This window comes from Lingula anatina, chromosome 7 (assembly GCF_051362555.1).
Source record: "Lingula anatina isolate TDL-2025a chromosome 7, LinAna3.0, whole genome shotgun sequence".
Lineage (NCBI taxonomy): Eukaryota > Metazoa > Brachiopoda > Lingulata > Lingulida > Lingulidae > Lingula > Lingula anatina.
The window spans coordinates 5988659-6010517 of NC_141773.1; the positions used below are offsets into that span (position 1 = coordinate 5988659).

Here is a 21859-nt window from a genome sequence, read left to right on the forward strand (position 1 = left end):
AGAACACCACGTGCAGTAAAGTGTCGCAGCTACGATTAAAGCAATAAGGGTAGTGACGCCAGGTATAAACTAGAGGATCAGAGCGGGATAAACCTCCAAAGTTGGTCAAAGGTCAATCTCAATGTCACATTAAGATTCCGAAAACACGGCTTCCTAATCAAGTTCAGAAGTGACTATAAGAGTACATCTGCGAGTTTTGGAGATAAAAGAACAATAAAATTGGCAAACTGCATTTCAGGTTGAAAGTACAGTACATGCATGTGAAACTGAAAGGTCAAATTCAAGGTTACATTAAGGAATGCAATATATGATTTCCTATTTATTTATATTCAATGGTAAATATGGGTTTATCTCTGCTAGTTCTGAAGAAGGCACGGTTGAAATATTTGCAAAGTCCAGTTTAAGTGTGAAAGTAGATCAAATGCCAAGTTCAAGGTCACATTTGTCATATTTATGTTTAATAGTAATATGAGTTTACCTCAGCCATTTTGGAGTATTTAAGATGTCATTTAAAAATTTTCTTTTCACCATTTTTAATAGTGCAACTCTTAAACCATATGAAAAAAAGCGACACAACTGTCAGCGTTGAGCTTGACAAGGTCTACATAATGCTACAAACAAGAGGCGTCTTACTTGAACGTTTTCATATACCACCGCTATAAGAATTTACATTTAAAACCAAGGTAATGTTCATACGATTGTAGAACAGTGTTGGTATTTTATGAACGCAATGGTCACCCTGTTCGTTTACGGCGTCAGACGCGTGGTTAAGCAACTTTAGGGTACAGAAACCGTGACATCGATTGGCCCTGCATATGGTTTTTGTCTTTCTCCGTATAAAATCCTCCTGTGTGAGAACTGCACCCCAATCGGACACACGTACCGTAAACTACTTTACATTAGAGTCCAGGTGAATGTATTACACTAAAAGTTTGCAAGAATATTTTGTTGCTGCTAATGTGCAGCTATACTGCAGCAAATTTTAGCAGTCCTGATATTTTGCTAATGGTATCTGTTATGGGCTTGGCAGAGGAAGTGTAAAGCAATGTGCTTATGTTATACTATTACATGTGTAAAGTTTGATCTCCTAGTATGTTGTGTTTGTAGTAATTGTGTTCGGTGGATGTTCGTTTGCCTCCGTGGATGTCACGGGTTTGAAGACTGCTTGCACCTGAAAGTCAGGCGGATGCTGCAGGCTGGAATAGTTGAAATAATTATTCTACTACTATTGCAGATGAGTGTAATTACACACGGTAGATCAAAGCAAGGATCAATCTACGGTTTAAATTTCATATTTCTAAATTTATATATTTACTCATTTATAGTGTTCTTGGCATTCTTATATTTTTCTTTTTCTTTCTTCTGTCTTCTTTGTCTTTCGGCTTACTTTTTAAAATTTTTGTTCATGTCATATGTAAAAACATATTAAAATGTACGGCACCGTTTGCTGAATATTCATTCATCAAAAGAAGCTTAAACAGAAGTAGACCTATATGTAGATCAAAGGAAGAAACGTGAGCTGGTTTTCTTAGTTTTCGGCGGTAAGGGAAATTTCCCGAGTTGAAGGAAAAGCAGAGAGCAGTCCTTGGCCGCATTTTAACCCAAAAAACATCATAGGCAATCTCTCAACGGGGTACATGTACAGCAAGTCATTGATCTATGTCCTACCGCCATTCATTTGAAATGAGGTATTATAATGCCACGTTTCATTAAAAGAGTGGAAAAAGTAGTTATTATTTGTATACTGTTTCAAAATGTAATCATCTATTCACTGTGTTTCATTTCAAATTCAAAATGAGTATGTTCAATTATTGTGTTCAATGTGATATTATTGTATAAAATTAATAAATAATTAATTAGCATAGGTAGTGATAATGATGATGATAATGATAATATGTAAAATGACAGCCCAACTACGACAACAACAACAACAAAAAGTATCTATCTATATAAACGAAAGCTGCAGTTACATTGCATAAGCACTTGACAAATCAATTAACCAGTGGGCAGTGTTCTCGGTCAATACTCAGAAAATTAAACCAGTGGCTGCATCCCACCCATCACGACAGGCGAGAGTTCCACAGAACCCGCAGACGATCAGGTGCCCTCAGCACGCGCGGTGTCTTGTACTGTAATCGACTTGTACGAGGGTTGCTTTCCACTATGGCGTCCTTCAAGGCATTAAACGCCCCGATCTTCACTTGGATAACTTTCATGGGGAGAATACTTCCATTATCTCTCAGCATCTTGTAAACTTCGTGTTCTTGGTACAAAACGTCTTCAAACTAAAACATATAAAGATAAATATAAAGTGGTATCGACTGTATTGAATCTAAATGGAGTGACTGTCAACACTGCCACCACAGTAAGGCGCACCCCTGTTCGAATGGTTTTTCAGTTTAAAGACATTTTTCAGAAACTGATTAGAAAGCAAGAGGGCATCTTTTTCATTTGATCCTTATATCAAACATCGCACATCTGAAAACTTGGTATAGTTCCAACTAGCTTTTGCCACTTATAAAAAGTATGCAAAACAAAGAAATAATACAAAAGCACCTACCATCTGCTTCTGTTGTGTAGTCATTCTCGCTTGGTCTTTGTTCGAGTTTTCTGACAACTCCATAAACAGTACATAGTGTCGTCCATTTTGTAGAGGCTCTGAAAAATTGTATAATGTTACTATGCACAACGAAAAGTAACACAAAACTTTATCTTCAATCTACATCCATAATGAAAGTAAACCAGAAGATGCAAGATCTGCCATGAATAAACTTACCAGCGATAGCTTCAAAGTTGACGTTCTCCGTCGCAGTATATTCAACTATGTCAACATCGATGTGCTTGGCTGCTCCTCGGAGTGCGTGGACAAATGCCCCCTCGGTCATCTTTTCCCAGAAAAGATTCAACATTTGTCCCAGCCTGAAACAGAACATAATAGCGACATTAAAACGGATTAAACTAAATTGTTTCCTCACTTAATTTTCACTGGTTGATGTTTCAATCCCGTTTTTGTCGTAATTCCTAAGTTACAACTTAAATTGGTATCTAATACAAGGTGGCCGTGATATCAATGACTAACAAATATGAAATTATCTACTTCAACTGTTTGGTGAATTGAAAGATTTAACACAACTGATATCGGCCACATTAATTTATAAAACCACAACTATTATTTGGAATTGTACAGGTGACAAATTATTATGTTTTACAGTTCCATGAAATACAAATTGCTTTTCTCTGGATGTAAAGCTGATCAGTGATCAGTAGGAGTTACCTATATTGGAACTCGTATACTGGAACCTGGTTGTGAAAGTCCACTATCTTCACCACGTCACCTTGTCTGTAACGCATGGCAACCGCAGTTGTTATAACCAGTTCATAACACTGTCCTATCTGTACCTGATTGGGGGATAAAAACAGATTACACAATGCATATAAATAAGACAATTAAAACGGATAAAGAATCAAGCGTGTATTATAAAGTAATTGTCAATTACATAAACATTCCAGTAAATATGAGATTTTGGCAAGACCTGGGAATCCGTTATCAAACACATCCATGTAGCTTTCGGGATATCAGAGCAAACGTCTGTCAGTGAAACCCCTCCCCCTTTTTTTTTTTTTTGGGGGGGGGGGCATACTATGGTCCCTTTTCTTGGGGAGGCATACTACCTTAAAGGACCACTTCATATTGTAAGAGGTAACTCTTTCCACGCGTTTGAAAATCCCCCACGGTCATATGTATGTATTATTTGTGAATAACAGCAAATTGCTCTTTACCGCAGTAAAATTCATTTTTTTAGGGGGGGGGATCTAATGGAGTTTAAACCCTTAGCTTTTCCAGTTCAAAGAATAATAAAAACAATTAGGTCGAGACTAGTGCGCATCTGCCTCATTAGAGCTACAGTTAATTGTGCTTACCTCCTCAATGGGTACCACACGGGGAGATGGTTTATCTGTTTCCTCCACAGGGATGAAGTCAAAGTGATTTAAGGAAGTCGTCATAATGAACCGCGTTTGGCTGTTGTCAGCAGGGTCACAAAACCCGAAAAAACCCTCCGTAGCGCCATGGAGGTGGTTATAAAACGGAACATCTTTCATATAATACTTCTTCAATCCTTCGGCCTCAGGGAGAAGAGAACCTGAACTCAACATCAGAGCTGCGTTACATTCCGGCCATAGACGGCGCACAATTCCGTCAAAGCCCTGCCTTATGATCCGTCGAACTTCAACAGCTCTTTTGGGATCCGCCTTCATAATGGTCTGCAACTTTTCCCTGATGTCCGTGGGTATGTCCAAATCAGTGTTCAGGGTACCGTGTTCTATATCGTCACATAGCTGTGGCCACTGGTGTTCCAAAGTTTGACAAAACCGGGTAGCAACAGACGGGAAAGAGAAGTTGAAAGCCCCAATATCAGGATCTTTTAGTGCGAAGAGAACATGTAAATAATGGACCTCGTTTTCGGTAGTGACGTCATACACGACACGTGGTGAAACCAAATAACTAGGAAAGAAATCATACATTCCGGATAATGGTCCAGTTCTTATGCCACTGTCAGTAAAGTTTTTCTTGACTCCTATTCTGACTTCGTGATAGCGTTTAAGGTGATCCCATATCCCAGCTTTTTTAAAGCTTAAAGTAGTAAAAAGAAGATTTTTAAACATCTTTGATGGTTTGGCAATCATCTCATTTGTATATACGAACGCTTTGTTTTTACCGGTGGTCCCTGAAGTAAAGGCGACGTAAAACGGGTCATATGGGGTGATTTGGTTTTTTTCGCCAGCTACAGTTTTGTCAATGTAAGGTTTAAGGTCGGCGTAGGACAAAACTGGGTGCAGTTTCAAAAAATCTTCCCTTGTCCGCATCTGAGAATAATTGTGTTTCTTGCCAAACTCCGTATTTTCCAGCGTGCGAATGTAAAACATTAACGCATCTTCTTGCATCTTGCTGATGTTTTTGCTCGCTGTCTCAAAATTCCTGAGAGAAACATACATAATAATTCGGAATATTTGTGTAAGAGTGTACTGTAGTAACACCGTCCTCCACGTGTGGCTTTTAGCGGGTCGTTTCCTGTATATGTCATAGGTGACAAGGCCTCCGGCACCCGTGAAGAATACCACTAGCCCTAACAAAGAACAAAAAGGAAAATTAAAAAGTATATTTATTCATATAGTTATAAAAGTAAAAATTAAATATCAAATTTTAAAGATCAGAATTTGTTTAGGTTATATGGACGATGATCAGTATATTAGATCATACGGATTCCTGCTTGCCAAAAATCTATCAGGCGTGTCTTATCAGCCATCAGGCTTAGGTAATTACACCTATATGGACTGAATGTTATTTTTTCTTTACGCTATTACCTGAATATCTATTGTATTTCTGTCCGACTTGAAAACAAGATAACAAAAACTCAGAAATAGGAACATGTTTGTAATTAAGTTGCCTTAAGCATAAATATATATTCTCCAGGTAGGAAGGTTACAGTGTACATAACGCTCTGACCTGGGACTGTCTTGAACCAGACTGCCTCTGGTGTATGTTTGGTGGGAGGAAGCAAAAGAGACAAATGACAATAATAAAACCAAAGTAACAATATTTTCACTGTTTAAGAGTCATCAATAGGTCTCCCCTTTCTGTCAAATTTAAAAGAATGTGTATTTATCATCTATGTTTATTACTCTGAAGAGACTTTTTCATTGATTTAGATTTGATTTGAAGGTAAATTGTACAACACAGACTGAAGATAAATTGCATAACACTACAATGTTAAAGAAATATGAAATTCAAATATGACTTTGAAAATTACAGTAAGCCGACGACCATTGGGCATGAAATAAACATTGTTTTGGGATAACCGATAGTTTCCCTACATCTTTTTAAATCATTACAGTACGTGATATGCACCGTTTGCAGGACACATACATGTACACCACTACCATTTAAACTTAAGCTCAAAACCAAGGTACATGTGCTCTGCAAACGATACGCCCTCTTTTCATAGCGACAGTACAGTAGAGTGTTGGTTTGATATGGACCCTGTTCACTGAATAAGGTCAGACGCTTGATAATGGAAGTTTAGGGTGCAGTAACCGGGACATCGGTTGACCCTGCATACGGGTTTGTATTTCCCCATCTAACCTTCTCCTTTAACTGGTTTGTGCGAGTTAAAAAAAAAAAAAAAAAAAAAACACCCCAATCTGAAACATTTATACTCCCTATAAGAGGCCAGGTGAATGCATGAAGAGATGTTATTTCTAAGTCAATTAATGGATAAATAATTCTCTGTACAGCGTAAATAATTAAAGCGTAAAATAAAATATTTAGTTGGCCAAACGAAAATCTGTACATACTTGGTAAAAATCAACCTGTGGTCTTGGAATTTGGAAGAGGGTAACGCAAAGCAATGAAGATACCTGTTATATATTAGTACTTATACTTATAGCTGGCCTACCCATGAAAACAGCCTGCCAGGCACTCGTGTCCGTCCAGTTTAGGTACAAGTTGATGACTTGGTACAAAGTTACCGCTGTAAAAACCTGGCTCACCACCAAGAACTGGGTGCCTATAGAGAGCATTCTGGTAGTTTGGAACGCCTGTCTAGATGATAAACCGCCTCAGTTCTTCGCCGAAAGATAAGAATATTCAAGTCAACTTGATTCTCTGTTCGATGTCTTGCCTGCAACACAGGTGGAGCATAATAAGTACATGCACATGCAGACGAAGTTTGCTGAATGACGTTGCTTTATTTGTAAATCAGTCTTAGACTGCATTCCCACAGATTTAAGATCGATCTATCCCCGTGGGGAGTGTCACTAGATTACTGTCAGCTTAGCCTGCCTAAATGTCTGTTCCGCCTACTTAAAGCTGTAAGGGGCTAGTTTACTTCCGTGCGTGCTCGGCTGACAGCAATTTAGCGTGAACCCCCAGGGAGCTGGGTCGATCCAGATGGATCGATCTAAATCTGTGGGAATGCAGTCTTAAGCTGGTGGGTGTATTTGTACCCGTGTGTACGTATCTAGGTCATGCTGATAGAACGCCACTTGCGGCTAGCGAGTAGAACAATTCGACATACAAGCACGTCATGTACGAGTGCGTTCTACAGTCTGTTGCACTCCCTAGCTAATAAGAGGCCAGTATCTGTATAATGGGTCCTAGCGGCCCCACGGATCAGACAACAATGAAAACAAGTCGATTCTCAAACTTTTAATATCATGAAAAAGCATTTACCCAAAAACTGAAAATTCGCGTTCTCAAGTTACTCACAATACAGGATGTGAAAACGAGAGTTTTCCAAAGTAAATTTCCTGTCTTCTTTGACAATGACAATTTTTCTAATTAGTGAAAGCACAGGGGCGGATCCAGGATTATTTGAAGGGGGGTCCGGAACGACAAGCCTCGGATGCGAAGCCGACCGTCGCCCGCTTGGCGTGGGGCTCAGGACCTGATCAAGGGCCCCGAAAATTTTTTGGTGTTTTGGAGGGCAAACGGTGCCTTTTGGTACGGTTTAGAACTATGATTCAGATAGTCAAAATTTCAATTTCAAGAGGGGAACATTGGAGAAATATATATCAGAAACCGAAGGGGGGGGGGGCAGGACCCCCTGAAGAAGAAGAAGATGTATTTTTTGTTTGGGGCGGGGGGGGGGGCTTCTCAGTATCTAAACTGCTGCTGCTGGTGAAGGTGGTGGTGGTGCTACTGCTGCACGAAGCGGCTGGAGCTGACTTTGGTCGAGGGGGCTGTAAAGGCGTGTTCAGCCTTGTCCTCCATCCTCCAACACAGGACTAAGTGACCACAAGGGCCACCTGACATGTATGAGTAAAATATCGCAAGGGCAGTGTAGTAGCCAATAAGAGGCAGTGGTTTAAGCCAGATACAACACTCAGTTGCGGCTCGACAATGCACTCGTAATATTTCATGTACAGCTCGGCGACTCGTATTGTATCTATCACATAAACGTAGTGAAGTCAGGTGTAAACTACAGGATCAGAGCGGGATTAACCTCCAAAGTAGGTCAAAGGTTAAATTCAAGGTCATATTAGGATTCCGAACACATACAAATTTTAGGCTTTATACTCATGAGCAAAAAATAGCCAACATGGGGAAAATTACGAGGGATCAAGGGCTTCCTAATCAAGTTCAGCAGTGACTATAAGAGTAAATCTGCGAGTTTTGGAGATATATGGACTAGAAAATTGGCAAACTGCATTTAAGGATGAAAGTACTTGCATGTCAAACTGAAAGGTCAAACCTCAAGGTTACATTAAGGAGTGCAATATATGATTTCCTGTTTATTTATGTCCAGTAGTAACTATGGGTTTATCTCTGCTAGTTCTGAAGAAGTCACGACTGAAACATGTCCAAAGTCCAGTTCAAGAGTGAAAGTAGGTCGAAAGCCAAGTTGAAGATCACATTTGGATTGCCAATATATGACTTCCTTTTCGTGTTTAATAGTAATATGGGTGTATCTCAACAATTTCTGGAGTATTTCAGATTTTAATTAAAATTTTTCTTTTCACCATTTGAAATAACGCAACTCCTAAACCGTACGAAAAACCGTATGAAAAAAAAAAAAAAAACAAAAAACGACACAACTGTCAGAGATGCTCTTGACAGGGTCTACATAATGCAACAAAAAAGAGGCGTCTAACTTTTGCGGTTTCATATACCACCTCTATATGGATTTACATTCAAAACCAAGGAACTTGTCATACGATTGTAGAACAGTGCTGGTATGATAAGAACGCGATGGTCACCCTGTTCGTTTACGGCGTTAGACGTGTGATTAAGCAACTCTAGGTTACATGCACAGGAACATCGATTGGCCTTGCATATGGTTTTTGTCTTTTTCCGTATCACCTCCTATATCTGTTTGTGTGAGAACTGCACCCCAATCGGACACACATAACGTAAACTACTTTACATTAGAGGCCAGGTAAATGTATTACACTAAAAGTTTGCAAGAACATTTTATTGCTGCTAATTTGCAGCCAGATTGCAGCAAATTTTCAAGAAGGAATTCAGTTTGCAGCAACATTGCAGCAAATTTCAGCAGACCTGATATTTTGTTAGGGGTATCTGTAAGTATATCCAGTACAAATCAACCTGTTGGCTCGGCAGAGGGAAGCGTAAAGCATGTGCCCATCTTATACTATTACATGTACAGGGTTCAAGTAGTTGGCCTACCCCTGAATGCAGTTTGCCAGGCACTCGTGTCCTTCTAGTTTTGGTACAAGTTAATGGTTTGGTACATGTATAATGTCGCCGCTGTAAAAAAAAAAAAAAAAAAAAAAAAACTTCTCTAATCACTAAGAACTGGGTGACTATAGAGAGCATTCTGGTTTGGAACGCTTGTCAAGTTGTTAATCCTCAGTTCGTCCCTGAAAGATAAAAAGGTATAGTATCTAGAAATATTAAACAACAGTTAGCGACGGAGGACTCAGCCGTGTATTTGACATACTAGTGCAGCACGTCTTTAGTCTGTAAGGTGCCCCTAGCTATCTTTTCAAACCATTGCCATTTCCAATTTCTGTTTAATGATTTTGATAACAAGAGTCAGATTATAAATTAAATAAATATTCAAGGTGGTTAATCGCACTGTATGTGCCAAATTTTCGTACATATTAGTCGCCAGTAGTAAGCAATCTTTTCGTCTTTTCTGAACAATTATACCTTCTTACCAATAGGAATCTATATCTCCGGTAATAAGGCTTATTTGATCTTGTTTTTGTCGGTTTTGGCTTGATTTCTGAGTTGTACTCCTGACTTGTCTGATTTCCTGTTAAAATAACTGTCTAGGTCCAAGAAAGCGGGCGTCAATTTGACTGCTCCCATTTGCTGGCCGACTCACAAAATGGACGGGAAAAAGGTTCCAGTCTAATTCTTCAAATCATGGGATATTGGCAAGGAATTTTTAGTTAACGGACCCAAAAGTAATTGTTCTGTGGCATTTGGTGTTCATAACACTCACTATAAAATGGAATAGCATGTTCATTTATCGATGTATTTTTGGACGGACCTCATGGACTACTTGTAGAAATGCGTCCCACGCCTAGCTGCACCCAAGGGAGGAGATAGTACTCCTTGAATTTTTTACCTCCCCACATTCACAATTAAGAGATTCCGATATGTGTGTGTGTGTGTGTGTGTGTGTGTGTGTGTGTTCTTCAATCAATATACTAAGATATAAAATAAATAACCTCAACTTCAACCTCATGCAACTATAAAATCGAATCGTTTATTTATTATTACACACCATCCAAAGATGCATGGAGGTGGTTTTTGCTTTCAGGCTATAATGATATACGTCTGCAAAAGAGGCTATAAAAGACGTATGGCACCGTTTGCTCAATATTCATTCATCAAAAGAAGCTTGGACAGGAGCGGATCTACATATAGATCAAGAAAGAAGCATGAGCTGGTTTTGTAAATTTTCGGCGGTAAGGGAAATTCCATTCTCCCAAATTAAAGGAAAAGCAGAGAGCAGTGCTTGGCCGCATTTTAACATTAAAATGCTATAGGGATTATCTCAACGGGGTACATGTACCAGTACACCAAGTCATTGCTGTACGTTCTACCACCATTCATTCAAGATGAGGTATGTAATGCGACGTACGTTTTATTAAAAGAGTGGTAAAATTATTAACTCCTTTTTGTCATTCTGACATAACAGTTGCGGAGGATACAGTATATTAATTCCTCACATAAATGCAGATATAAAAGTAGTATTTAAGGTTATTTGTATACTGTTTCAAAATGTAATCATCTATTCATTAAAATTTTTCATTCAAAATTAGTATGTTCAATTATTGTGTTCAGTGTGATATTATTGTATAAAATTAATTAATAATTAATTAATATAGGTGGTGATTATGCTGGTAATAATGATAATATCTCAAATGACAGCCCAACTACAGCAACAACCGCAACAACAACAACAAGTATCTATCTATCTATCTATCTGCAAATAACATGGGATAAGCTGCAATAACATGGAATAAGCACTTGATAAATCAATAAACCAGTTGGCAGTGTTATTGGTCAAAACCAAGAAAACTAAACTAAAGGCTGTATCCCACCCATCACGACAAGCGAGAGTTCCATAGAACGCGCAGACGATCAGTTGCCCTCAGCACGCGCGGTGTCTTGTACTGTAATCGACTTGTAAGAGGGTTGCTTTCCACTACGGCGTTCTTCAAGGCATTAAACGCCCCGGTCTTCACTTGGATAACTTTCATGGGGAGAATACTTCCATTATCTCTCAACATCCTGTAAACTTCGTGTTCTTCGTACAAAACGTCTTCAAACTAAAACATATTAAGATTAAACTATAGTGGAATCGACTGTATTGACTCTAAATGCAGTGACTTTTAACATTGCCAGCACAGTAAGGCCTACCCTTGTACGAATGGTTTTTCACTTTAAAGACATTTTTCAGAAACTGCTTTGAAAGAAAGAAGGCATATTTTTCATTTTATCCTAATATCAAACATCACGCATCTCAAAACTTGTAATAGTTCCCACTAGCATTTATACGTGTATAAAGTGCACAAAAAGAAGAAATAATACAAAAGCGCTTGCCATCTGTTTCTGCTGTGAAGTCATTCTCGCTTGTTCCTTGTCTGAGTTTTCTGACAACTCCATAAACAATACGTAGTGCCGTCCATTTTGTAGAGGCTCTGAAAAATTGTATAATGTTACTATGCACAACGAAAAGTAACACAAAACTTTATCTTCAATCTACATCCATAATGAAAGTAAACCAAAAGATGCAAGATCTGCCATGGATAAACTTACCAGCGATAGCTTCAAAGTTGACGTTCTCCGTCGCAGTATATTCAACTACGTCAACATCATTGCGCTTGGCTGCTCCTCTGAGTGCGTGAACAAAGGCCCCCTCGGTCATCTTTTCCCAGAAAAGATTCAACATTTGTCCCAGCCTGAAATAAAACATAATAGCCACATGAAAACGGATTTAACTAAAATGTTTCCAAACATAATTGTCATTGGTTGATAATTCCCTTCCGACGATCAAAGTTTGACGATTGGGTGTTGTTAAGTAGTTTTTGTAATAAAATCTGAAGGGGACTCCAGTCAGTTTAGTTTAGTCATATAATAAAAGTGACCGTGCTATGTCTTACGAATATGAAAGTATTTTAATACTTTAATAAAACTTCAAGAATTAGGTGAATTAAAAAGGTTCAACACAACTGATAGTGGCCACATCAGTTTATAAAAACACAACAATTATTTGGAATTGTACAGGTTAAAAATTACGTTCTATAGTTTCATGGAATACTAATTGCTTTTTTGTGGATGTAAGCTGATCAGTTGGAATTACCTATATTGGAACTCGTATACTGGAACCTGGTTGTAAAAGCCCACTATCTTCACCACGTCACCTTGTCTGTAACGCACGGCAACCGCGGTTGTTATAACCAGTTCATAACACTGTCCAATTTGTACCTGATTGAGGGTTAAAAACTTATTACACAATACATATAAATAAAACAATTAAAACGAATAAAGAACCAAGCATGCATTATAAAGAATGTGTCAATTATATAAACATTCCAGTTTTTGGCAAGATTTGGGAAACATTCATGTAGCTTTTGGGACATCAGAGCAAACATCTGTGAGTGAACCCCCCTCCCCCCTTTTTTTTTGGGGGGGGGGGGGGGCTACCTTAAGAGACAATTCATGGGAGTTCCCTGCCAAAAAGAATTGTCAGAGGCAACCCCCACCACGCGTTTGAAAATTCCCCACAGTCAAATGCATGTATGTCTTGTAAGACCTTCTAAATGTAAACACCAGACAATAACATCTTATAATAAAAGTGTATCTGAAATCTGTCTGGTGTCCTCATTATCTCTCCAAGTGCAAAGATTGGTCAAACAATTATTTGTGAATAACAGCAAATTGCTCTTTACCCCAGTAAAATTCAGTTTGGCGGGAAAATCCCATGGAATTGCCCTTAAACCTTAGTTTCCTTAGTGCGCAACTGCCTCATTAGAGCTACAGTTAATTGTGCTTACCTCCTCAATGGGCACCACACGGGGAGATGGTTTATCTGTTTCCTCCAGGGGGATAAAGTCGAAGTGATTTAAGGAAGTCGTCATAATGAACCGCGTTTGGCTGTTGTCGTCAGGGTCACAAAACCCGAAAACCCCCTCAGTAGCAGCATGGACGGGATTACAAAACGGAACATCTTTCAGATAATGCTTCTTCAATCCCTCGGCCTCAGGAAGAAGAGAGCCTGAACTCAACATAAGAGCTGCGTTACATTCTGGCCATAAACGGCGCACAATTCCGTCAAAGCCCTGCCTTATGATCCGACGAACTTCAACAGCTCTTTGGGGATCCGCCCTCATATCGGTCTGCAACTTTTCCCTGATGTCTTCGGGTATGTCCAAATCGGTGTTCAGGGTACCATGTTCCATATCGTCACATAGCTGCGGCCACTGGTGTTCCAAAGTTTGACAAAACCGGGTAGCAACAGACGGGAAAGAAAAGTTGAAAGTCCCAATACCAGGATCTTTTAGTGCGAAGAGTACATGTAAATAATGGGCCTCGTTTTCGGTAGTGACGTCATACACCACACGTGGTGAAACCAAATAACTTGGAAAGAATGTATACATTCCGGCTATTGGTCCAGTTCTTATGCCACTGTCAGTAAAATTGGTCTTGACTCCTATTCTGACCTCGTGATAGCGTTTCAGGTCATCCCATAATCCAGCTCTCTTAAATCTTAAAGTCCTAAAGAGAAGAGCTTTAAACAACTTTGAAGGTTTGGCAAACATCTCCTTTGCATATACGAACGCTTTGTTTTTACCGGTGGTCCCTGAAGTAAAAGCGATGTAAAACGGGTCAAATGGACTGATTTGGTTTTTTTCGCCCGCTACAGTTTTGTCAATGTAAGGTTTAAGGTCGGCGTAAGACAAAACTGGGTGCAGTTTCAAAAAATCTTCCCTCGTCCGCATCTGGGAATAATTGTGTTTCTTGCCAAACTCCGTATTTTCCAGCGTGCGAATGTAAAACATTAATGCATCTTCTTGCATTTTGCTGATGTTTTTGCTTGCTGTCTCAAAATTCCTGAGAGAAAAGTACACAATAACTCGGAACATTTGTGTAAGAGTGTACTGTAGTAACACCGTCCTCCACGTGTGGCTTTTAGCGGGTCGTTTCCTGTATATGTCATAGGTGACAAGGCCTCCGGCACCCGTGAAGAATACCACTAGCCCTAACAAAGAATAAAAAGGCAAAATAAAAAAGTAGATTAATTCTAATAGTGATAATTGTGAAATTTAAAAATCAAATTTAAAAGATTAGAATTTGGTTTTATGGACGGTGATCAGTATATTAGATCATACCTGCTTGCCAAATCTATCAGGTGTGTCTTATAAGCCATCATGCCTGGGAAATTATACGCGTATATGGGCTAAATAATATTTTCTCTATAGCCGAATATGTATTGTATTTCTCTCCGAAGGAATACGCTTGTATTTAAGTTGCCTTAAGCATGAATATACATATATTAGATATTACGGATTCTTGCTTGTCAAATCTATCAGGCGTGTCTTGTCAGCTGTCATGCCTAGGTAATTATACCTATATGGGCTATTACCTGAATATCTATTGTATTTCTGTCCAACTCGAAAACAAGATATCAAAATCTCAGTACTAGGAATAAGTTTGTAATTTAGTTGCCTTAAGCATGAATATATATTCTCCGGGTAGGAAGGTATAATTACAGTGTACATAACGCTCAGACCTGGGGCTGTCTTAATCCAGACTGTCTCTGGTGTCTGTGTTTGGCGGGAGGAAGCAAAAGAGACAAATGGCAATAACAAAACCAAACTACTAGTATTTTCACTATTTAAGAGTCATTAATAGGTCTACCCTTTCTGTGAAATTTAAAAGGGTGTATATTTGTCATCTACGTTTATTACTTTGAAGAAACTTTTTCCTTGATTCAGATTTGAATCTAAGAGTGGAGATTAACTGTACAACACAGACTGAAGATAAATTGCATAACACTACCGTTTTATAGAAATATGAAATTCAAATATGCCTTTGAAGATTATATTCAGCCGACAACCATTGGGCATGGAATAAACATTGTTTTAGGATTACCGCAAACAGTTTCCTTAACATCTAGAGTTCTTTTTTAATTATTACAGTGCGTGATATGCAACATTTACGGGACACATGCATGTATACCACCACCATGCAAACTTAGTTCAAAACCAAGGTATATGTGTTCTGCAAAAGATACGTATAGCGTCATGAATGTGCAGTACAGTGTTGGTTTGATATGGACCCTGTTCACTAGGTAAGGTCAGACGCTTGATAAAGCAACGATGGAGTTCAGTAACAGGGACATCGATTGACCCTGCATACGAATTTTATTAAAATAAAATAAAATATTTAGTTGGCCAAACGAATATCTGTAAATACTCGGTAAAAATCAACCTGTGGTCTTGGAATTTGGAAGAGGGTAATATAAAGCAATGTGGATACGTGTTATATAAGTACATGTATTATAACTGGCCTACCCCTGAAAGCAGCCTGCCAACCACTCGTGTCCCTCCAGTTTTGGTACATGTTGATGACTTGGTACAAAGTTACCGCTGTAAAAACCTGGCTCACCACCAGAAACTTGGTGCCTATAGTGAGCATTCTGGTTTGGAACGCCTTACTAGTTGATAAACAGCCTCAGTTCTTCGCCGAAAGAAAATAGTTTTAAGAATATTCAAGTCACTTGAGTCCCTGTTCGATGTCTTGCCTGCAGCACAGCAAAATAAGTACATTCACGTGTAGACGAAGTTTGCTGAATGGCTTAATTGGTGCATCAGTCTTAATCTGGGGGGTGTATTTGTACCCGTGTGTACGTGCATATCCAGGTCATGCTGATAGAACGCCACGTGCAGGAAAGTGCCGCAGCTACATGTCTTATCCACCATCATACAGATAACATAAGAACCGTGTCATATTTTGCTTTAAAACTTGTAGGGCGGATTCAAAGGACTAATACACGGTTCAGTTTTGATGTAGGTGTACCTTTTTTGTATATGAGTGGTTTTTCCTCAGATTCGATTCTTAGACATGTTATTCTTTCGAAATTTTCTGCATCTTAACAATATTGTTAGTTGATTATATAAAAATGATGGTAAACATGTTGTCATGCTATGTGTAATAAAGTGTCAAACATGAAAATAAACTCATATCATTTCAGTGTGTCATTCACTATGTTCAAAACTCAGAGGAGAAGCTCAGGAGCAAATTGGACATGTAAAATTGTTCTGTTGAATTTTCCCAATCTCTCTCTAGATGTGTTTTGGTTGTTGTATAAAAATGACAGTAAATTTGTCATTTTGTTTTATGTTAAAAAATATTGAAAATGGAAATAAACTCATTTCAGTACAGCTATCTCTTGTTTATACTTTGGCGTTTTCGAGGTGTGGTGTTACTTTGAAGTTCCATGGGTCTGAAGACCTTTGCTTTTGTGTGAAAATTAATTTTTTACATATTGGCATTTTCAAGGTGTAGCTTTGAACCTCCATGGGCGTGAAGACCTTTGCTAGTCACATTTTCTGAATATTCAAATAGTGTTTTATAATGAATAATTGATGGTCATTATGCTGTTAGACATTTTGTAATATTGCATCGAAATCGTAGAAAATCCTATTTTGGACAGTGTTTCCAAATTGTCGATTGAGGGAAAACCAGTAATAAAACTAATAATAATTCTCACACTTAAAAAGAAAAGAAACATCGGACTGTAATACAGCCTGAGTTGAAAAAAACAGACGTTTTTATATTGAAGCAAAGTTTTTGTGAAATTTTCATTTTGACTTTTTGACTTAGAACTCCCGCGTGCATGAAGCCGAGTGGTAATCACATTTTCTTAATGTCCATGTTTTTTATAGTAGATAATTAAAAATTGGTGGTAATTATGTAGCAAATGTAATATATTGATTCTTAGGGCTGACATACAGCAACTAAAAAAAAAAGCAGCTCTGTTGGATTATCATTTTTTATTGAATTTATGCAATTGTGGGTGAAAGTTTCATTTTTCTCATTGTGGCATTTTCAAAGTGTGAACTTGTAATCTCATTGGCCTGAACCCTTATGTTGGTACAAATTTTACTTACATCGGTTTTACCTGTTGTGATTAAATAAAATAAGATGTTGACTTTGCAGTTAAGCATAATGTATTATTGCATCAGAATTGACAGCAGCCTATTTTGTGTATTATTATTTTCTGCCTTTTTTGTACATTTGACAACTTTACTGCCTTGTGTCTTTTTAGTATGAATTTAAAAAAATACATTTTGAATATCTAAATGAAAATATCCAATCTAGCTGAAAAACTGTTGTTAAAACATGTTTTATATGATTTTACTGGATGATGTTATTTTAGATATACATCGTTGATTCCTTTTCATAACCGTTATGGACCAGATATCAAGAACTATTTTTATAAGGATGAAATAGATCTCAACCCCATTACAAACATGCATCAATCTGGAGACAAAATTACGCTTTCCTCTACAAGAGTCATGTGGAAAGTTGTAACTGAATAAAGTGAATTAATATGAAGACGTTGTTGTTTCTACCTCGCAACTAAAGCAAAAGACAATATCATGCATTGTCACACAAACATGCATTAGTCCGGATAACACAACAACGCTTTCCACTGCGGGTCCCTCGTTCCTTTGTACAATGACAGGCAGATATAGGCGTGAAGAAATTCTCGACAACCTACTCATTTTTATATCCTTAATTTCACAAATGTGACAGATTGGGTGTGCAACCATGTGAACAGTCCAAAAACTGGTGCGGGGCGCTTGTGAATTTTTAATTGAACTGACTGTGGGAGAGCACACAGAATTTTACCAAATGTGCGTCTAGTATATTAAGGGGTTAAACGGAAATGTACTAGAGAAAAACGGTCGTTTCCCGGACCCCCTTACAATAATCCTAGATCCACCCCAGCCCTACTTCTAATGGACAAGAAGTGTACAACAGTGTGTACAACCTTACTTCTCCTATAATACATATTTGGCAGATAACAAGAGTGTTTCCTTGTGCTTTTTAAAAAATCCGCGATGGCCGCCTTTTCCATATACATGTATACCGTAGTTCAATGCACTGAATATACAATTATATTGGCAATAAAAAAAAATAATAATAAAAAATAAAATAAAATAAAATAAAAAGAAGCCTTTACTGTCAATTCTTATCCATTTTAGTGGTTTTGATATGCCTAGTCAATAAGGACATATACAGCAGTAACATTGCACTGCAGCAATCTTTCAAATTCCTTGACATTTTAATTAAAATGTCTGTATAAATATCCCAGACGGTTAGATTAGGATTAGTCTGTCTATACAGCATCGCTTTACAATTTTGTAACAAAGGCACTCTTTCTTTATGGTTCAGTAAATCAACCTCCACATAACAATTGTGCTGCAAAACACTGCCTACCTGTAGGCAAGGTCTGCATTTGTATAGGCCTGCTTACAGACAAGCCGAATATATATAAAAGATAAAAATATTAAATTCACAGTTGCTTGGTCCCTTTGTCCTCATAGTGTATACCCCCATTCATTTTCACACATTTCTCCAGGCTATATGAAATGCCAAATAGTGTTTGGAGTAATTTTAACACAAGCGCTCGTTAATTTGTTGCACAAGGTTACCTCGATCATATCACTACCTATAACTCTGGGCGTCTTTTCATGTGGAAATAGTGCTTAAATTATGGTAAATCAATGCGCATAGTGTCTTTTCTGTAAGAGAGTCTGACGCAAAACTACAAAGGATATTATATATTATTTTATTTTGCTATATTCAAAGACAGAAATAGTGCGATTTAGTTTTTGTAGCCGTTTATATGTCAAATGAATGCAAATATCCGTCGATTTATGAATGTACTATACTAAGCGGAGAGTAGTATCTGATAGCTGGTTGTAAAGTATCATGTTGGGAGGAATGGTTCTAAACTTGTGTCTTGTTTTGTTGGAGAAAGAAGGTAAATATAATGGATTATTAAATTTTCACTCAGTATTAGTTTACTGAACTAACGGCGTCATATTTATGATAAAGGAACTTACATGTAGTTAAATGCCATATCTGGTATTTGGACAAGGTCGAGTTAGATTCATCAGTACATGAACAGTCTATTGTCTTAAGGTGTGGCTTTGTAGTATGACCTCGATAATTTGGTATTTCTGCAGTATGCTTCACATTGTACGGGTTTAAACATTTGATTTACCTTTTATTTTAACTTGGGTAATTTGGTGACTTTGAACAATGTTTTATTTTTATTTATTTTTCATTTTATTTATTTATTTATTATTTTTTTGCTATTCTTCTGACGCACACCTTGAAAACGGGTAGTGGGGTCCGATCTACCGGTGAATTCGGATGATTCGGTGCCGAGTCTGGTAGTTGAGTAGACCTGGTACAAGGAATAGTCAGAAACCGCCTCCACAGCTTGAAGACTTCAATCGTCAAAAGCATATCGTATAATTTCTAACGATGCCCTTTTTTTATGTACAGACACAGATCTATTTAGTGCCAGCCGTCTCCGTGAACTTTAGTTGATAACACAATAAGTGGAAAACCGTTTTACTTTTTGTCTTCAAACTTACGGAACTGATGAATATTCATAAAATACAGGTCGAGTTCGAAAACTAGCATTATTATTTTTTTTTTATTTTTTCAAAGTTAATGATGTTTTATGACTATTTCGGCAAACATGCAATACTGCTTACACATTTCAAGTATCTTGACCTCGCATAAGAAGTACAGGTTGAGTGCGAAAATCATCTGGTTCGGACCATTTTTCCCAAATATATGGTGTTTTTTGCTTTTTTAGCATATTCATCCTATTTTGTCTCAAATGAACTATGTTCCTGTTATTCAAAATGCGCTGCTGATTTGCATAACGTCCTCTGTGGTCAGAGGAACATCAAGGTAAATAAATTACTGTTTTTTATTTTTATTTTTCAGGATCAGAAGTCAGATGATGATGAAGAAATGCATGCACGTATCCTTGTTTGCGATTGTCTCTGTGATACTCCTGTGGGTGTCATATATGAAACGCTTTGGTTTCCCAGACTCTGAGATTGACAGGTTTGTGATATCAGGTGGCATAGGTGAAAATGATTCTCCAGTAAGGACAGAACAGCCGCAGTTTGTCTATCTCGTCCAAGGCGCATCAAGACACCCTATTCCCGGTCTCAACGCCACGCCGAATAGAGAAATAATATGGCTGACGTACAGAGACAAAACAGGCGACATCTACTTTCCGAACAGCACTCTCACAGAAGGTCGTAACCGGCTGCTCTTGGAAGCAATTGACCGTGCATCTAAGAGGAATGACGGTGGCTACTTGTACTACCTCTTTCTGGACGATGATTTGTTGCTGAGAAATGAGAATGATAGGAAACGCTGGTGGAGAGAAGATTTACCAAACAACCCTTTTGATCGATTTGAGCTATTTTTACTCGATTTCCAACCAGCAGTTGGATTTGCAAGATATCAACATAATATCCATGATGCTCCAGCCCCAGTGGGGGTGAAATATAATTTCGATGCTATTTTCAACGGGTTCCACCGCCACACAATTTCCTTCATGTTGCCATACATAAGCGATTTAGATCACACATCATGGTGGTTTTCGCAGTGGTTTGTCATTCACATATCTGCTATGTTTTATAATTCAAATCGTGTCCTTTGCAACGCAGTTTATGCAATAAATCCTAGATATCATGGGAACAATAAGTTGAAGGGAGCCTACACCGATTCTGGCGATTTTCGTATACCGCGTGATTATTTTCGGACATGGATAGACAAGAACAACAAAGTTAAGACCGCCAACGGGGAAAATATTAACTTGCTTCGGACCTTTAAGAGACAGGCTCTGTATTTGGACATTCCAGGAAAAGCCGACAGAAAACACAGTATGGAATACAGAGTTTCTACAAAGTTTATAACCACTGCATTCAATAAGTCCCATCCGGGCATTCAAAAGATTCTGCGCTGGAGAAATTTACCAAAAGTAAGGATTATCCTGTATGGAAGTGAGAAGGATGAACCTGACTTCTTTCCAGATGTTTTCCCCTTGCACTAACTACATTTTACCGCGTGTTCTTTGTATTCTACAAGGAAAACAGTTAGTTGTCACATTTACTGTTGGACCCAGGGTTTTCTTCTAAAGGGGGGGGGTGTTACATGAATGAAAAATTCCCTTGCTTCGGAAATATGAAATGGGAGACGGGGGCAACTTTTCAATAATGACAATGAAAACCAGGAACGGAAATGGTGATCGGTACAATCTAGTAAAGAAGGCTGGTGATTTTTTTTATTTGAGGAGAAATTATAAAGTAAAAGACATGTTTATACTTTGTTCTCAACGGTCTTTGGACAGGATATAACTTGGCGCTATGGGGGGAAGCGCTAAGTATCCAGGGTGCATTTATCTGTTTATTCATTTATTGATTTATTTTAAAACCTACTTATTTCTTCCACTTTTATTTTATTTAAATATATATTTATTCTGTTTATATTTATTTGGAATTATAAACCTCTTCTGAAAACTTTCAGTTTCATGATAATTATATTGGTGGAATAATTTTACTGCCTGAAATTCTTTCTAAAAGTAAATAACGTCCAGTCCGTAGCAATCTATAATATCCAGCTCCCGAGATGTGCAACAACCCTTGCTCTTCAAGTCTATGGACCAAATGAATGGGAAAATATCCCGATTTACCTTAAAAAGATGGAGTCTGATGACAATTTAAAAAAAGAATTAAAAACTTATATCTTCAAAAGGTTTTATAGTTGTAT

The 21859-nt window shown here is 38.0% G+C and overlaps 3 protein-coding genes across 3 annotated transcripts; 1 reads left to right on the forward strand and 2 right to left on the reverse strand.

Annotated features, from left to right (window-relative positions):
* Positions 1-1808: 1808 nt before the first annotated feature.
* LOC106176008 (uncharacterized) lies at positions 1809-6776 on the reverse strand. The gene is made up of 6 exons (XM_087017604.1): positions 6456-6776; positions 3922-5126; positions 3275-3399; positions 2777-2919; positions 2561-2658; positions 1809-2285 (listed from the first exon to the last, which is right to left on the reverse strand). Exons 1-6 carry the CDS (start codon positions 6577-6579, stop codon positions 2061-2063), a joined length of 1920 nt encoding a protein of 639 aa, XP_086873730.1. The 5' UTR covers positions 6580-6776; the 3' UTR covers positions 1809-2060.
* Positions 6777-10218: 3442 nt separating this feature from the next.
* Positions 10219-15847, reverse strand: LOC106175536 (uncharacterized). Its single transcript, XM_087018541.1, has 6 exons — positions 15556-15847; positions 13036-14240; positions 12342-12466; positions 11798-11940; positions 11582-11679; positions 10219-11307 (listed from the first exon to the last, which is right to left on the reverse strand). The coding sequence occupies exons 1-6, from the start codon at positions 15677-15679 to the stop codon at positions 11083-11085; spliced, it is 1920 nt and encodes a 639-aa protein (XP_086874667.1). The 5' UTR covers positions 15680-15847; the 3' UTR covers positions 10219-11082.
* A 3091-nt stretch (positions 15848-18938) lies between these two features.
* On the forward strand, positions 18939-21850 carry LOC106176009 (uncharacterized). Its single transcript, XM_013558214.2, has 2 exons — positions 18939-19037; positions 20021-21850. The coding sequence occupies exon 2, from the start codon at positions 20034-20036 to the stop codon at positions 21141-21143; it is 1110 nt and encodes a 369-aa protein (XP_013413668.2). The 5' UTR covers positions 18939-19037; positions 20021-20033; the 3' UTR covers positions 21144-21850.
* Positions 21851-21859: the final 9 nt, after the last annotated feature.

What these genes read in the sequence shown, in the direction of transcription:
- LOC106176008 (XM_087017604.1), bottom strand. Translation starts at nt 6,579, where the DNA reads ATGCTCTCTATAGGCACCCAGTTCTTGGTGGTGAGCCAGGTTTTTACA. An exon ending in CTGGCAGGCTGTTTTCATGG is followed by an intron (nt 5,127 to 6,455) that starts GTAGGCCAGCTA and finishes GTTCTTTGTTAG; the next exon opens with GGCTAGTGGTATTCTTCACG. An exon ending in CAACTTTGAAGCTATCGCTG is followed by an intron (nt 2,659 to 2,776) that starts GTAAGTTTATTC and finishes ACAATTTTTCAG; the next exon opens with AGCCTCTACAAAATGGACGA.
- LOC106175536 (XM_087018541.1), bottom strand. Translation starts at nt 15,679, where the DNA reads ATGCTCACTATAGGCACCAAGTTTCTGGTGGTGAGCCAGGTTTTTACA. An exon ending in GTATACGAGTTCCAATATAG is followed by an intron (nt 11,941 to 12,341) that starts GTAATTCCAACT and finishes GTTTTATTTCAG; the next exon opens with GCTGGGACAAATGTTGAATC. An exon ending in CTTCACAGCAGAAACAGATG is followed by an intron (nt 11,308 to 11,581) that starts GCAAGCGCTTTT and finishes AATATGTTTTAG; the next exon opens with TTTGAAGACGTTTTGTACGA.
- LOC106176009 (XM_013558214.2), top strand. Translation starts at nt 20,034, where the DNA reads ATGATGATGAAGAAATGCATGCACGTATCCTTGTTTGCGATTGTCTCT.